Consider the following 14,984-nt stretch of genomic DNA (forward strand, 5'->3'; position numbering starts at 1 on the left):
ATTAGAAACGACGAATACCCACCAATTGCTTTGACGTGGATGGAACTGGAGGATATTATGCTGAGTGAAATAAGTCAATTGGAGAAGGAAAAACATTATATGGTCTCATTCTTGGGGAATATAAAAACAGTGAAAGGGATCATAGGAGAATGGAAAGAAAATGAGTGGAAATATCAGAGATGGTGACAGAAGTTGAGAGACTCCTAACTCTGGGAAAAGAACAAGGGGTAGTGGATGGGGAAGTGGGCGTGGGATGGGGCTGACTGGGTGACAGGCACTGAGGGGGGCACTTGATGGGATGAGCACTGGGTATTATGCTATATGTTGGCAAATCTCACTCCAATAAACAATATACAAAAAAAGATGTGCTTTATATATACGATGGGATATTACATAGCCGTCAGACATAATGAATAACATGAAATAATATTTCTGTCAACATGCATGGAACTGGAGTCATTATTGTGAGAAAAATAAATCAATAACAGAAAGGCAATGATATGGTCTCATTGATTTTGAAAGAGACCATAAAGGAAGGAGTGAAACTTAGTGGGGTAAGACTAGAGAGGAAGACAAATCATGAAAGACACTTAACTCTGGGGAAAAAATGAGGGTCACTGGAAGGGAGGAGGAGGGGAATGGTGTAACTGGGTGATGGGAGTTGAGTTTACGTGATGTGATGAACACTGAGGGTATAGTGCATGTTGGTAAATTCAAATTAATTAAAGAAAAAAATTACTTAAGCCCATGTCCCCTGTTGGAACATCATACATGAGCTGGGCAGATCAAACAACAGACACTCATTCTTACAGATCTGGTGTCTGGGTTGTCTGAGGTCTAGGTGCAGGAAGCTGTGGTGTCTGGAGAGCACCGACATCCTACCCCATCCTTTCCCAGGCACTTCAAAACGGGCCAGGGTGCAAAGAGCTTTCCCAGTCCTGGTGTATAAGTGCCCTGATCCCATCATAAGGCTGCATCTCCTAAACTAATTGGACCTTAAGGCTCCACCTCCTCCTCCCATCACATGGACATTAGGTTTCACCACAGGGATGGTAAAGGTCACAACCAGTTAGCTGACATAAGCACCTGAAGGATCCATGAGTTTTACCCTGAAGGTCGAAGGTCCTTCAATCCAGCTCCTCACCCTGAGGATCCTCATGGTCCAGTAGAAGCTTCTGGTCGCTGAGCACACCAAGTACAGATGACCTTCAGAACCAGATGGTTCCTTGGGAAGAGGACAGCTTCCATCTGAGACCTGGGTAGGATCTTGGCCTATTTGTATTATTATTTAAAGTTTCGTGCTGCTTCCATATATTATTCATCTCCTTTCCATATGATTCAGACACTTGTCTACTGAGAATGACCATGTTTCTCTTTTGTCCTTCCAGGTTTACCCTGGTTTAGTGAAATTCCTCACACCATATCCAGTCTTTATTAACTGAGAGCTCCCTGAAATTCCCTCCTCATTCTTCTCCTCCACACAAAGGAAAGAAATCAAACAATAACCCAGGAGTTCCCTCTTTTGATGAAGTTGGGACACTGACTCCACACAAGCCCTTCTTGGAGCAGAACGCCATCCCCACCACCGGCCCACAACACACACCCAGAGCCAGTGTCATTCCCTGGCACCATACAGGCATTTGTGACATGATGAGAGGCTGGCCTGGCTCTCGTCAGACATGAAGGTGAAGGTGATGAAAGGTTATACTCTCATTATTGTGTGTGTGTGTGAATGACCTCTGAGTCCACTTCCCTACCATGTCATGCTGGGAATCTCACTCCCAGGCTTTTATTCACATTTTTGTATTATGTTTCTTTTCTCTTGTGTTGATTGGGGATTCCTCTATACCGAGATGTGCAAGACAGCATGTTACCTTGGGGTCCTGTGATCCACAGTGAGTGCCACTAGGACTCATGAAAAGGTTCAGATGATGTGAATGGAGTTATTTGTAATTGATTAATATTTCGGGTCAGGAAAAGTTAAGTACAAGTAAGTGCAGGTGCTATGGTTGAATTCTAAGTCTCTTAGAAAGAGACTGAATAGGTAAACACATGATCAAGTGTTCAGAGGGGCTCCCTGGGGGAAACTTCTCCTTGGAGAGGAAGCCCAGACCCTGACAGGAAACCTGCCCAGAACCACCCTCTGCACCTGCTCGTGGGACTTCAAGATAGACGTGGTGAGGAGTGCGCACCCCTTGGTGGTCCTGATCTCCTTCTGCAGGGAGGTTTGTGTCTGGGCTCACAATGAGGTCCCCTCACTGTGTCTGCACAGTAATACACAGCCGTGTCCTCGGCTCTCAGGCTGTTCATCTGTAGATACAGCGTGTTCTTGGCGTTGTCTCTGGAGATGGTGAATCGGCCCTTCACAGCGTCTGCATAGTATGTGCTACTTCCACTACTGCTAATAGCTGCGACCCACTGCAGCCCCTTCCCTGGAGCCTGGCGGACCCAGTTCATTTCATTGCTACTGAAGGTGAAACCAGAGGTCACACAGGAGAGTCTCAGGGACCCGCCAGGCTTCACCAGGTCTCCCCCAGACTCCACCAGCTGCACTTCACCCTGGACACCTGCAGAAACAAGACATCCTGGTCAGGATACTGTTCCACATCCCCAGTTTCTCTCACATATCTCCACTCACAGACTCAATGTCTTTGGTTCTCTATGAATTACCTTTTAAAATAGCGACAAGGAAAACCCAGCCGAGCACAGACTCCATGGTGGTTTGTCTGCGTTGTGTCCTGATCACTGAATAGGGTCACCTGGGGATCCTGAGGCTGGGACTGCTCTCCCGGCCACAGGGTCAGGACTGGGCTGGTTTAATCAGTGGAGGGAGGTCCTTATTTGCATATCCTCCAAGTATATAACCAGCTCCAGACTTACATTCATGTATTTAAAATCCAGCACAAGTGTGGCACCACAATTCTATAGCAATTTGTGTAGATAGCCTTCTGACTATATGAAGTTCTAAGCACAGTTCTTTTTGAGTTTCTGCGTGTATTTCCAAAGACACACATCAGTATAGGTCATTTTCTGGAGAAATTTCAATTTATTAGTAAAATTTAATCCTAAATATTTATTTTTGGTGCCAGTGTAAATCGGATTATTTTGTTATTTTGTATATGTAATTTGTTGTTATTTTGTAGGAATATATCTTTATTTTATTTGCTGATTTTATATCCTGATTTTTTTCTGAGCTCATGAGTTATTTCTTTCAGTTTTTATGTAAGGTTTTTACTCGTTGACTCTATTAAGATATTGTCATAGAAAAACTCTTTATTTTCTTTCCAGGTTACCAAGTTTTCTTTTTTTTTTAAGTAGTTTTCTTGCTACGTTTTCTGACAGGTCCTCCAGTCTGGGGCAGAAAGTATTTTCCTCTTGTCTTCAGGATGCATTGCCTGTTCTAATCATGCAGTTAATATAAGTCAGACCTAGAGGAGACAATAAATTTCATTTTACATGTGGATGACCTACCTAATATAAAGTGAGAGTCGGCAACTCAATCAGGACAGGGTGTCTCTTCATGTCTTCCGCCCATTTCACTTTGTGGTTGTTTAGTTTGGCAATTTATTTTTCGATTTTGGAAACCTGCCATAATCTGGAGATAGATTTGCAAATCTCTTCTCCCATTGTTTTCATTCTTTTGGAAGATGTTATTTGTTCATTCATGAGAGACAGAGAGAGAGATGCAGAGATGGGCAGAGGGAGAAGTGGGCTCCCCACAAGGAGCCTGATGCTGGTCTCAATCCTAGAGCTCTAGGACTCCCTGTGCCAAAGACAGATGCTGAAGCTACACAGGCATCCCTATCTTTCCAATTTGTTAGGTTGCCTTTTAATTATGTTGTGTGTTTCCACAGCTGTAAGACAGCTCCTTCCTTGGTGTAGTCCATAGAGTTCATTTTTACTTTTGTTTCCCTTCCCTTTGGAGATTCGAGTACCAAGAACCTGTTTGTGGCTGAGGTCACAAAATCTCCTTGATTTTGATGGTTTCTTGCCTCACATTTAGGTCTTTCATCTACTCTGAGTTTATGTTTGTGTGGAGTGTAAGAATGTCCCAGGTTCATTCTTCTACTTGCAGCTGTCCAATGTTTCCAACACCACTTGTTGAAGAGATTGTCTCTTTTCCAGTTGATAGTCTTTTGTACTTCGTTGAGGATAAGTTGTCCATAGAGCTGTGTGTCCATTTATGGGTTCTTTATTCTATTCTATTTACTATGTGCGTGTTTTACTGCCACTATTTTACTGTTTTGATTATCACATCTTTGAAATCCGGAATTGTGATGGCTTTTGCTTTTTTTTAGTTTTTATTTATTTACTCATAAGAGACACAGAGAAACAGAATGGCAGAGACACAGGTAGAGGGAGCAGCAGGGACCATGTAGGGAGCCTGATATGGGACTCGTCCCCTGTCTGCAGGATCATGCTCTGGACAAAAGGCAGTGCTAAAACGCTGAGCCACCCGGGCTGCCTTGATTTGTTTTTTGTTTGAACATTCTTTTGCTTACTCAGAATCTTTTCTGTTTATTTACAAATTTTAGGCTTGTTCCATTCCCTAGAAAAATGGTGGTGGTGTTTTGATAGGGTTCATATTGAATGCATAGATTGCTGTTGGTGGCATAAACATCATATGAATATTTATTTTTCCAATCCATGAGAATAGACTTTTTTCCATATATTTCTGTCTTCTTTAATGTCTTTCATACATACTTTAGAATTTTTAGAGTATAGGTACTTTCCTCTTTGGTTAGGATTATTCTTAATTATCTGAAGGTTCATTTGTTTTTTAAATTTTATTTCTTAATTATTTTTATTGGAGTTTGCTTTGCCAACATATAGTATAACACCCAGTGCTCATCCCGTCAAGTGACCCCTCATTGCCCGTCACCCAGTCACACCTACCCCCGCCAACCTCCCTTACAACTACCGCTTCCCAGAGTTCCTTCCCAGAGTTCCTTTCACAGAGTTAGGAGTCCCTCATGTTCTGTCGACCTTTCTGATATTTCCCACTCATTTTCTCTCCTTTCTCCTTTACTCCCTTTCACTACTTTTTATATTCCCTGAATGAATGAGACCATATGTTTGTTCTTCTGTGACTGACTTACTTCACTCAGCATAATACCCTCCAGCTCCAATCATGTTGAAGCAAATGGTGGGTGTTCTTGATTTCTAATGGCTGAGTAATATTCCATTGTATATATAGACCACATCTTCCTTATCCATCCATCTTTCGATGGACACCGAGGCTCCTTCTACAGTTTGGCTACTCTGGACTTTGTTGCTATAAACATCGGGTGCAGGTGTTGTGGTCTTTCACTCTATTTGTATCTTTGTAGTAAATCCCAGTAGTTCAATTGCTGCATTGTAGGAAAGCTCCAGGGGAAGTTGAGAGATTCATAGTATATAGAACTAGACATTAAATTAAAAATATTTAATTAGAAAAAGGAATCCATTTTTTGTGTCAGGTGGTGAAATCAGGGGAACAGTACAGAGTTAACATAAATTGTTGAGCTCTGACCTATTCCCTGTAGAGGAATAGTAGCTTCAGATGAATATCAGTAGACACTTGTTCATGCTTTCTGAGTATCCAGCAGCACCCTGTATTAACAGGCCTTTTCCATTAGTGCAGGAAGTCCTCAAACAGGGATGTCATGGGATGATGGGTTTCTGGACAGGCTGAAAGTGAGGTGTGGGCATGGGTGAATTAGGAAAAGCTGGTGTGGTTTCAATTTCAACCCACATGTTACCACAGTGGGTCATGATGATTTTGGTTAATTAATATCTGCTCCCAGTTGGGGATAAAATGTGTAAATCAAACATATTCAATCTCATTACCCTATATCCAAATGTTTTTGACCTTTTGAGGTATAATTTCTCTCTTTCTAACAAAACTAGATAAAAATATCAAAATCATAGAGACATTTTTATTTTTTTTTAAATTTTTATTTATTTATGATAGTCACACAGAGAGAAAGAGAGAGAGGCAGAGACACAGGCAGAGGGAGAAGCAGGCTCCACGCACCAGGAGCCCGATGTGGGATTTGATCCCGGGTCTCCAGGATCACGCCCTGGGCCAAAGGCAGGCGCCAAACCGCTGCGCCACCCAGGGATCTCCATAGAGACATTTTTAAAAAGATTTAACATATATTTTATGATAGCTTTTCTGTCAGTTCTTAAAAATGCCCATTCTTCTGTTCATGTGATGAATACTGGGTTATATGCTTTATGTTGGCAAATTGACTCAAACAGAAAATAAATAAATATATATTTAAAAATAGTGTCAAGGAAAACCCAGCTGAGCACAGACTCCATGGTGAGTTGTTTTGTCCTGATCAATGAATTGGTCACCTATTGTTCCTGGGGCTGGGGCTTCACTCCTGGATGCAGGATCAGGTCTAGGATGTTTTATTCAATAGAGAGAGATCCCTATATACATGTCATCTCAGTATATACTCAGCTGGGGATCATTCTGTGAAACTGTTGTGATCAGACATGTGACTGCCTTTGTATGTTCATATTTACTTATTTGAAAAACTATGGATCTTATGATGTAATATTCCAGACTTCAGACTTTGTGTCCACGTGGTACTTTGTAATTGTATTTGCATATATCTCTTGGTTTGTAGGTGTCATGTTTCCCCCCACCGTGATGTGAACCTACCCCTTAAATTGTTGAGGGTTTCTAATGTGTCCTTGTGCACATTCTCAGGTGAGTCTAACCCCAGATTCTTGGCCTGTGCTCCTCTCCACAGGATTTACTGCCCCTCTGAAACCCCTGAATGACAAAGTGGCAGGGTTATGTAGAATAATGTATCCCGCATGTATTGGGGACTGCATGATTTTGCTAAATTTAGAATTTAGCTGAATTTCAGAGGGTTTCAAGTAATGCATTTCTATTTGTAAGTCTCTAAGAACTCAGTCAAGGTGTTCCACTGCAGTTAAATCTGTGATCTTCTGTAATCGCTTTGATGAGCTTACCTGATGCAGAATGAGCTCCTTCAGGTAGAGTTTGGGATATAATAAACTGGTATCAGAATGAACATTTTCCATTGTATAGCATATATTTCTATTTTTCTTATCCCTCCTAAACTAACAGTATAATCCTGCCTGAGATAAAGCAGCTCAGAGACAGGTACGGTGAACACAGGATTCAGATGTCGACTGAGGACAGAAAGGGCTTGATGGCTCCTGGGAGGGCTCCCTGAAGACTCAAGGGTGCGAACATTCAATCCCTGGCTAGATGCAGGAGGCCATGTTCAGAAAGGCTCTCCAATGCAGCCAGGAAGAGAGTCACAAAACCCAAAAACAGGCCTCAACAAGGTGGGGTGAGAGCATCTACAGAGGAAATAAAACCAATAGCAAATGATAACAATCTATTGCCAACTACACTGTGCATTTAGACATCCATGTTATCCGGCTCAGGTCCAGGGGCTGCATACTACAAAACGAACTGTGTGCTTCATCCCTTGCTCCATCCTGTCACACTTATTTTCTGAGTGTTCATGTCTGGGGAAGCTGCTATTTGTACAAATGTTGATGAAATCGTCAAAGCCAGCCAATGCCCTGCTTCTGGGCTTTCAGTGCTGCTCCCCTGCCTTGCTGACTATGAGTGGACTTACCTTGCATGAAATAGCTTCACTGTCATGTAAGTTCACATGTAGACTATGAAATAGGATGGTAGAGCTGTTAGATATTGACATAGCCAGGTCATTTTACCTGGTTATTGCAAATTCCATGACAAAAATGATTGCATTTAAATAAAATGATAAGAGGTAAATAAGTCATGTAGGTCCCTTGAGGGGTTCCATTGAGGAAATCCTAAAAGGAAACTTATCTCATGTCCAGAGGGATAGTCACAGATGCAGGTGGGTTGAAATGAGGACACGGGGCACCAAATGTTCATCCAGTGACAAGGGACACACCTAACAGTTATCAGTACAATACAGCCCTGTAAGGTGATGGTGAGACACAAATCCCACTGGGTCATCACACCCACATCTTCTGGAAACATTATCAAAGAACATCCTTAAACTGAAGTTCCAAAGTGTCTGAGTATCTCTGACTCTCTTGTATCATTCTTCTCCTTCTCTGTGACCAGTGTGACTTTTTGACAGATACCTATGGTTTGCAACAGGTTATTCCTAGTTCCAGGTGAGAAATGCACACTTCACTGGATGAGGGCAGTTAACTGATACTTCTCACAACAAATACAGCAGGGTCATGCCAGAGCATCAATGTTTCCCTAATATCTCTGTGTGTGCCATAAAAATCTTAGGATTATATGTTCATACTCTGTGAAAAATGTCCAGGATGCTTTCCCAAGTATTGCTTTGAGTATGTAGAAGGTTCTCGGCAGCATAGAGATTTTCACAGTATTTATTTTTGTCTTTGTTTTAAAGATTAATTTATTTATTCAGGAGAGTCACAGAGACAGAGGCAGAGACATAGGCAGAAAGAGAAGCAGGCTCCCTTCCAAAATCCTGATGCAGGACACCATCCCAGGACTCCAGGATCACAACCTTAGCCAATTGCAGACACTCAACCTTTGAGCAACACAGGTGTCCTGACAATATACATTGTTCTAATCCATAAGCATGGTATGTTTTCCATCTCTTTGTGTCTTCTTTAATTCCTTTCCTAAGTCGTCAAACAGGTAGAAACATTTTGGGAGAAAACAAACAGAAACAAAACTTCAACTGGAGGGCATCACAATGTTTGCAGACATGCTCTATTATAAAGTCTTTATAAGTGCAACTTATCTTTATCATCAAGATAGGCTTGTACTGGAAAAAACAACACATAGATCAATGGAACAGAGCAGAGAACACAAAAATGGACCCTCACCTTTATGGAAAACTACTCCTCAAGGAGCAAGAAAAAAAATATCGAATGAAAGAAACTCTCATCAATAAATGGTTCTGAAAAATCTGGACATCCACCTGCATAAGAATGGAAGTGGACCATTCAGCTACACCAAACACAATCTCAAAATGGATGAAATTCCAAAATCTGAGACAGTAATTCATCCAAATCCTAGAGGCAAATTCAGGTAGCAAATTTTTGTCCTCAATTTTAGCGACTGCTACCAAGGCACCTCTCAAAAGGCATAGGAATCAAAGAAAAAAATTAACTATTAGGACTTCATCAAGATAGAATCTGTACAACAATGCAACAGGTGACAAAATGAAAGGCAACCTACATAATAGGACAAGATTTTTTTTTAATTTTTATTTATTTCTGATAGTCACAGAGAGAGAGAGAGAGAGGCAGAGACATAGGCAGAGGGAGAAGCAGGCTCCATGCACCGGGAGCCTGACGTGGGATTCGATCCTGGGTCTCCAGGATCGCGCCCTGGGCTAAAGGCAGGCGCCAAACCGCTGCGCCACCCAGGGATCCCTAGGACAAGATTTTTCCTTAACAAATTCAGCAGCCAACAAAACAATGAATCTAGTCAAGAAATGGGGAGAATACATGAACAGGAGAAAAAAAAAGATGTGGTTTATATATATTTTGTGATATTACACAGCTGTCAGAAATGATGAATATCATGAAATAACATTTCCTTCAAAATGAATGGAGGTATTATATTGAGAGAAATAAATCAATCACAAAAAGGCAATGATATGGTCTCACTCATATTTGGAATATAGGAAATATTGAAAGAGACCATAAGAGGAGGAGTGAAACTTAGTGGAGTACTACTACAGAGGAATACAAATCATGAAAGACATGTATACAATGGAATATTACTCAGCTATTAGATATGACAAATACCCACAATTTGCTTCAACGTGGATGGAACTGGAGGGTATTATGCTGAGTAAAGTAAGTCAGTCGGAGAAGGACAAACATTATATGTTCTCATTCATTTGGGGAATATAAATAATAGTGAAAGGGAATATAAGGGAAGGGAGAAGAAATGTGTGGGAAATAGAAAGGGAGACAGAACGTAAAGACTGCTAACTCTGGGAAAAGAACTAGGGGTGGTAGAAGGGGAGGGGGGCGGGGGGTGGGAGTGAATGGGTGACGGGCACTGGGGGTTATTCTGTATGTTAGTAAATTGAACACCAATAAAAAATAAATTAAAAAAAAGAAAATGTGGTATATGTATACAATGGAATATTACTCAGCCATTAGAAATGATAAATACCCACCATTTGCTTCAATGTGGATGGAAATGGATGGTATTATGTTGAGTGAAATATGTCAACAAGAGAAGGACAAACATTATATGGTCTCATTCATTTGGGGAATATAAATATTCATGAAAGGGAATATAAGGGAAGGGAGAAGAAATGTGTGGGAAATATCAGAAAGGGAGACAGAACATGGAAGACTCCTAACTCTGGGAAATGAACTAGGGGTGGTGGAAGGGGATGATGGTGGGGAGCGGGGGTGAATGGGTGACGGGCACTGAGGGGGGCACTATACGGGATGAGCACTGGGTGTTATTCAGTATGTTGGCAAATTGAAAACCAATAAAAAATAAATTTATTATTTAAAAAAAGCAAAATGATCCACATGAATTGTCATCAGGGAAATACAAATGAAAATCACATGGAGATACCACTTCTACAACTCAGAATGGATATACTAACACGGCTGGAAATAATAAGTATTGAGGATGTGGAGAAAGGGAGAACTCTTGCACTGTTGGTAGGAATGAAAGCTGGTGCAGGCTCCTCAGATAACAGAATCAAATTTATTCAAAAACTGAGAAGAGAGCCACGCTATGACCCAGCCATTGTTATTCTGGGTATTAGCTTCAGAGACACAGATGTTATTAAACGAAGGGTCACCTGCACCCCAATGTTCCCAGCAGCAATGTCCACAATAATTAAACTGGGAGAAACCATGGTGTTCCTCTACAGGAAAAAGGATATAGAAGATGTGGTTGATATATAAATTGAAGTATAATTAAGCCGCTAGAAATTATGTATAACATGAAGGAACATTCACATCAACATGGTTGGAATTTGAGGTATTATATTGAAGAAAATAAACCAATCACTGATAGACAATGATATGGTCTCAGTCATATGTGGAATATAAAAAATATGGAAAGAGACCAAAAGGGAAGGAGTGGAACTGACTTGGGTAATACTAGAGAGGAAGGTAAACCATGAGAGTCACTTAACTCTGGTAATTAAACTGAGGATCACTGGAAGGGAAGTTGTTGTGGGGATGGGGTAACTGGGTGATGGGCATTAAGGAGGTACGATCTGTGATAGGCACTGGGTGTATAGTAAATTTTGGAAAATTGAATTTAATTAAATAATAGTACTACTACTACTACTAATAATAATAAAACTTTGGCCTTGTGCTGGCTGCTGTAACATAAGTGGATTTGGCAAATCAAAAGAAAGACCTTCATTTCCCATAGTTCTGGAGTCTGCGACGTCTGAGGTCCAGATGCACACAGATGTGGTGTCTGGAGAGCACCCACATCCTAGCCTGTCCTTTCCCTGTCACCTCACATTGGGCAGGAGGCAGGGAGATTTCCTAGTAATGGTGAATAAGGTTCCTGATCCCATCATGGGGATGCATCTGCTGACCTAAGTGCTCCCCAAGGCCCCACCTCATCCTCCCATCTCTTGGGCCTTAGGTTTCAACATGGGGATGGTAGAGGTCACACACAATGAGCTGATATCTACACCTGAAGGATCAATGAAAGCACCTCCTCCACCTTTTTTCCCTTAGTATTCATAATTGTTTAGTGGCATTTTTTCACCACACCATGTTTTTTTTTATTTTTATTTATTTATGATAGTCATACAGAGAGAGAGAGAGAGAGGCAGAGACACAGGCAGAGGGAGAAGCAGGCTCCATGCACCGGGAGCCCGATGTGGGACTCGATCCTGGGTCTCCAGGATCGCGCCCTGGGCCAAAGGCAGGCGCTAAACCGCTGTGCCACCCAGGGATTACCGCACCATGTTTTTGAATGTTACCTGATAACTCCTTGACCTCGAGTCCTACCTGTTCTCCTCTTGCCCTACTTGTCAAACTGCTGTGACTGCCTTTGTGTGTTCATATTGACTGCTTTGAGAAACTATGTTTTTATTAAGTAATATCCCAGACTTCAGACTTTGTGTCCACGTGGTACTTTGTAATGGTTTTTGCATGTAAATCTTGGTTTATAGGTGTCATGTGTCCCCATAGAGTGATTTTATCCTACCCCTTAAATTGTAGAGGGTTTCTCATATGTCCTTGTGCACATTTCAGTGAGTCAGAATCTTGGCCTGTGCTCCTCTCCACAGGACTTACTGGCTCTCTTGAAACGCCTGATATACAGACTGGCAGGGTTCCTTAGAAAAGTGGACCCCTCCTGTATCAAGGATGACATGGTTTTGCTAAATTTAGAATTTAGCTGAATTTCAGAGTGATTCAGGTAATGAAGTTTGATTTGTAACTCTCTATCAACTCAGTCACTGTGTCACTCCAGTCAAATCTGTGATTTTCTGTAATGGCTTTGATAAGCTTATCTGATGCAGAATGAGCTGCATCCATGCAGAGTTTGGGATATAATAAACTGGTGTCAGGATGAACATTTTCCATTGTAAAGCCTATATTTCTATTTTTCTTATCTCTCCTAAATGAACAGTGTAATGCTGCCTTTCCACTCTAAGATTTTGATGAATTCCTTTTACATTCAAATAGTATATTCCATCTAAGAGAAGAAAAATATCTACCCTTGAACCCTTCTACAGATTGATCAGGTATTTTTGATAACAAATGTGATAGGAAAATTCAGTTTCAATCTATGCCTTTAAACAACCCTAATTTTGAAATTCCCCCTGACCCTATGGGCTATGTACAGGACTTGTGTTCTGTCTCCAAATCTAACACATTGCAACTTTGAATGGATCACATGCATCAGGAAGACTGCCAGCAGAACCCACCAACCAAAAGATGCCTGCGTCCACTTCACAAAGACACGGAGTCTTGCCTATAATATTCCTGCAATTCTAAATTTAGAATTTAGCTGAATTTCAGAGGGTTTCAGGTAATGCAGTTCTATTTGTAAGTCTCTAACAACTCAGTCACTGTGTTCCACTGCAGTTAACTCTGTGATCTTCTGTAATCACTTTGAAGAGCTTACCTGATGCAGAATGAGCTCATTCAAGCAGAGTTTTGGATATAATAAACTCGTGACAGAATGAACATTTTCCATTGTATAGCCTATAATTCTATTTTTCTCATCCCTCCTTAACTAACACTATAGTGCTGCCTTGCAAGTGTAAGTTTTTCATGAATTCCCTTTTCATTCAAATACTATATTCCATCTAAGGGAAGTAAAGTATATACCATGAACTTCTACGGATTTATCAGGTATTTTTGATAACAAATGCAGCAGGAAATTTCAGTTTCAATCCAATTCTAATTTGTGTCTCTGATCAACCGTAGTGTTGGTTTTCTTAGATCAGTCCCCCTGACCCTGCTGGCTGCATGCAGGCCTTCTGTTCTGTTTCCAAATCTAGCCCATTCCTTCTTTGATTTCTAATGTTTTATTTATTTATCCATGAGACACACACACACACATACAGAGAGAGAGATGCAGAGACACAGGCAGAGGGAGAAGCAGGCTCCATGCATGGACCTGATGTGGGACTCGATCCCTGATCGCCAGGTTCAGGCCCTGGGCTGAAGGTGGCACGAAACTGCTGAGCACCCGGGTACCCTCCCTTTCCATCTTTGAATAGATCTTATGCATCGGGAAGACCGCAAGCAGAGCCCACCACCCAAATGGCACCTGTGTCACCTGCACAGAGACATGGGGTCCTAGCAATAATATTCCTGCAATTCTGGTCCTTTGAGAGCATCTGTGCCCTCCTTGAAGCCCCAGTCTCACTGCTAGGTGGTGCATTGCTCCTTATCTCACTTGTTGGATGACCTTATGTGCATGGACCACATATGTCTATAATTACTTCTTGAAACATAATATAATATTAGTACAATACTCAGTAGGCTTGTACAAACGAAAATGAGTCCTTAGGATCCAGAATCAGAGTAGGGGCGAAAATATGTTTACGACACTCTGAAACAAAACACCAGTGTCCAAAGTTCACCTCCAACATATAAATCAGAAAAAATTCGCCACACCATCTTTAGTATAAGAAAATATGGGATAGAGAAGTTAACATGTCAGAAGATTAGGGGGACTCAGGTCTTGTCACATCCCTGGAACAGCTGGATAGTTATTGAATCATTTCGAACATCCATAAAATTGATCAGAGTTGAAAAAAACAACAACAGCAATACTTCTAATAGAATACTGAGCAGGTTTTGGAGTGTTGGAGCTGTGCAGTGTTGACATTGGGGAGATACAACCATGAGGATGACAGCAGGAGGGAGGTTGCTTGCAGAAGCTACTGTTAAAGATTTTAAGGACAAGAGAGGAACATATGAACTTGTAGAATTCTACTCCTGAGGTGGACAAACCTCACATGACGGTGCTCAAATGGAAAAATGGGGAAATTTCCTGGAAGTAAGGACCCCCTAAGTGCCAAGAAGAAAAAGTGGCACCATGTGATGGATGGTTAAGAAGGACAGGAACCTGAAGACGTGTGAACATTGGGTCTGAGTGCAGGTGTTGTGCTTTGTTTCCATAAACTGAACACTGTGTGGTCATGGGACCTCTATTCTGAGACGAGCAGTCAGGAAGTAAACTGGCTCTCATGTCACCCCCTCACAGGACCTGCCCAGGTCCACATTACAGGAGCTTTTCATATTGTCATTTAGAGACCCATTCATGTGCCTGAGATAAACCAGCTCAGAGACAGGTACGGTGAACACATGATTCAGATGTCAACTGAGGACAGAAAGGGCTTGATGGCTCTCCTATGAGGGCTCCCTGAAGACTCTGGGGTGGAAACATTCAATCTCAGGCTAGAGATAGGAGGCCATGTTCATAACGGCTCTCTGATGCAGTCAGGAAGAGTCACAAAACCCCAATACAGGCCTCAACAAGGTGGGGTGTCAGCATCTACAGA

At 41.6% G+C, this 14,984-nt stretch overlaps 1 gene segment (V, D, J or C); it reads right to left on the minus strand.

The window, feature by feature from the left end:
* Nucleotides 1-2,163: 2,163 nt before the first annotated feature.
* On the minus strand, nucleotides 2,164-2,830 carry LOC119875768. The segment is given in 2 exon segments: nucleotides 2,164-2,567; nucleotides 2,671-2,830. Coding segments are annotated over 2 exon segments (450 nt in total).
* Nucleotides 2,831-14,984: the final 12,154 nt, after the last annotated feature.

This window comes from Canis lupus, chromosome 8 (assembly GCF_011100685.1).
Source record: "Canis lupus familiaris isolate Mischka breed German Shepherd chromosome 8, alternate assembly UU_Cfam_GSD_1.0, whole genome shotgun sequence".
In the NCBI taxonomy this organism is placed as follows: domain Eukaryota; kingdom Metazoa; phylum Chordata; class Mammalia; order Carnivora; family Canidae; genus Canis; species Canis lupus.